At 53.1% G+C, this 2064-nt stretch overlaps 1 protein-coding gene across 1 annotated transcript in view; it reads right to left on the reverse strand.

Moving 5' to 3' along the window:
• The window catches only part of KIT (KIT proto-oncogene, receptor tyrosine kinase), a 70459-nt gene extending 68622 nt beyond the window's left edge, over positions 1–1837 (reverse strand). Inside the window, exon 1 of the mRNA XM_024216101.2 lies at positions 1774–1837. Coding sequence (XP_024071869.1) covers positions 1774–1837 — 64 coding nt within the window. The remainder of the gene's footprint in view (positions 1–1773) is intronic.
• Between the last annotated feature and the right edge of the window lie 227 nt (positions 1838–2064).

The following is a 2064-nucleotide window of genomic DNA, read 5'->3' on the forward strand; positions in this document are numbered from 1 at the left end:
AATAAATTTGTTAGTCTCTAAGGTGCCACAAGTACTCCTGTTCTTTTTGCGGATACAGACTAACACGGCTGCTACTCTGAAACACATATGCTAGTTGAGACTGATTCTGCCACCTTTTCCATGTTGAGTACTTTACTTCTACTGCAAGTTGCCCCATTTATTTCAGCAGGACTACCTGCAGAGTAAGGTAAAACTCGGCATAAAGGTGATAGGAATTGCTAAGTGCCTGAGTCTGAGTGACCTGTCCAAACAAAAGAGGGCAATAAATTAGAATGACAATGGCATGACGAGAATGCATAGTTGCTGTCCCATCCGTACCATCAACTCAGTTCTCCAGTTCACTAGGCACAGCATGAGTGAAATGACCTAAAAATCCACAAGCCAGTGCAAGAACTAGAAAGCCTCCTTTAAAAGAAGGCTTGACAGATATTCTTACTTGGAAACAACAGGTGATTAAAAGTTTCTCTCACAAGACTGACAAAATGCATAAATACGTTGACTGGGAGATGCTCTACTAAATTCAGCCATGTAACAGTGCCCTCAAAATGATCTGTGTAAAATGAATGAAACCAGCGACAGCCCTGAAGACTACATTTCACTTACACCTTCACCTCTGCTGCTGAAAGCCGGATTCGTGCTCTTGAAAGTATTTCTCACTACCATTTCTGTTGTTTAACAGCCATCTGACCACAGGGGCATTTTGTACTGATTACCAGACGGTTTACTGCCAAAACAACCCAACCCGGGCAGATGCAAGACCCCTCCCTCACCGACAGATAATAGTTCTCTGAAGAACAAAAAGATGGATTAACTACTAACACCCCTTCCCTAGATGTGGGAAGCACCTATACCAGGGCGCGTGTAGTGTAGCCTGATTCGGACGCCTGAATAGGAAATATTACCAAAAAATGCAGCTGCCATTTGCTCAGGAGCAGTGATTGTTTCTGCTTCCCTCACAGTAGTCCATTCGGACACTGCCATAGCTATCAAGCTACCACGCTGCCCCTCCAAAACCAATGCAAGCCTGACTTCAGGAAGCACTACAGCAGCATAACGAGACTGGGCATTGGAGGGCGGCAAGGAGAGCTCACGCGTCTCCAAAAATCGCGCTCAAGCTATTCATTGGCAGGACGAGCTATGCAAGGACTTGCCAAAGTTCGTGCAACTGAAACTCAGGTCAGTGGTCAATGCAATGCAACAAATACCCAGCCCCCTGTAGCAGGAGGGACCTCTAAGTAATGCGAGGAACCTGTCCTTTGCGTGAGCCGCTGCTTCTCCTAGTTACAGCGCCAGAGTTTTCACAATAAAGACAGCTGGTGCGGCGAGCTGGTCGATCTTTATCAATGGAGTGAGGGTAAGAAAACCAGACTTTCCTTCCCCGGCAGAGGCATAGGTGCTGGAACTAGGGGTGCTGGGTTTATGGTCAATGGCGCTCAGTACCACCTCTCCCCCCCCCCACTACACAAATTGTCCAAGCACCCCTAGGCAGAGGAGCAGAAATAAGTGTTTGCAATTCTCCACAAAGGCCTCCACGCACCCCGGCACGGCACTGCTACCAGCCCTACCTGTCCCAGCGCTGCTCTGGAAGCTGAGGTGCAAGAGCTCTGCTAGCCCCTCACCGGCCCAAGGACCAGCGGGAGAAGCTGGATGAGTGCTGCCCCTTCCCTCCCCTCACTCGCTTCTGGGAGCAGCGCACCGTCTCCCCCTGCACACGAAGCGAGCTGTGCAGCGCGGACCCCCCCGCAGCGGCTAGACCACGCGGCACAGTCCCACCTGTTGGAAAGCTCAGCAGCAGCACAGCGCCCGCCAGCTCCCAGGCCAGGTAGGAGCCTTTCATGCTGCCGCTGCGCCTTGCCTGCGCTGCGCTGCGCTCCTCGCTCCCAGCACTGCCACCAGCCTCCCGCGCGCACTGACACCTCGCTAGTGCGGGAGGGAGGGAGCCGGGAGCGCAGAGCCACCCCCGTCCCCAACCTGCTCCTCCTCCAGCCACGCCTCTGCCCTGCCCCCCCCCGTCCCGGATCCCAGTCCCGGGCGGCTCAGGCAAGCCCTGCCCGCTGCTCTCTC

This window comes from Terrapene carolina, unplaced genomic scaffold, assembly GCF_002925995.2.
Source record: "Terrapene carolina triunguis isolate 2854851 unplaced genomic scaffold, T_m_triunguis-2.0 Scaffold66, whole genome shotgun sequence".
Lineage (NCBI taxonomy): Eukaryota > Metazoa > Chordata > Testudines > Emydidae > Terrapene > Terrapene triunguis.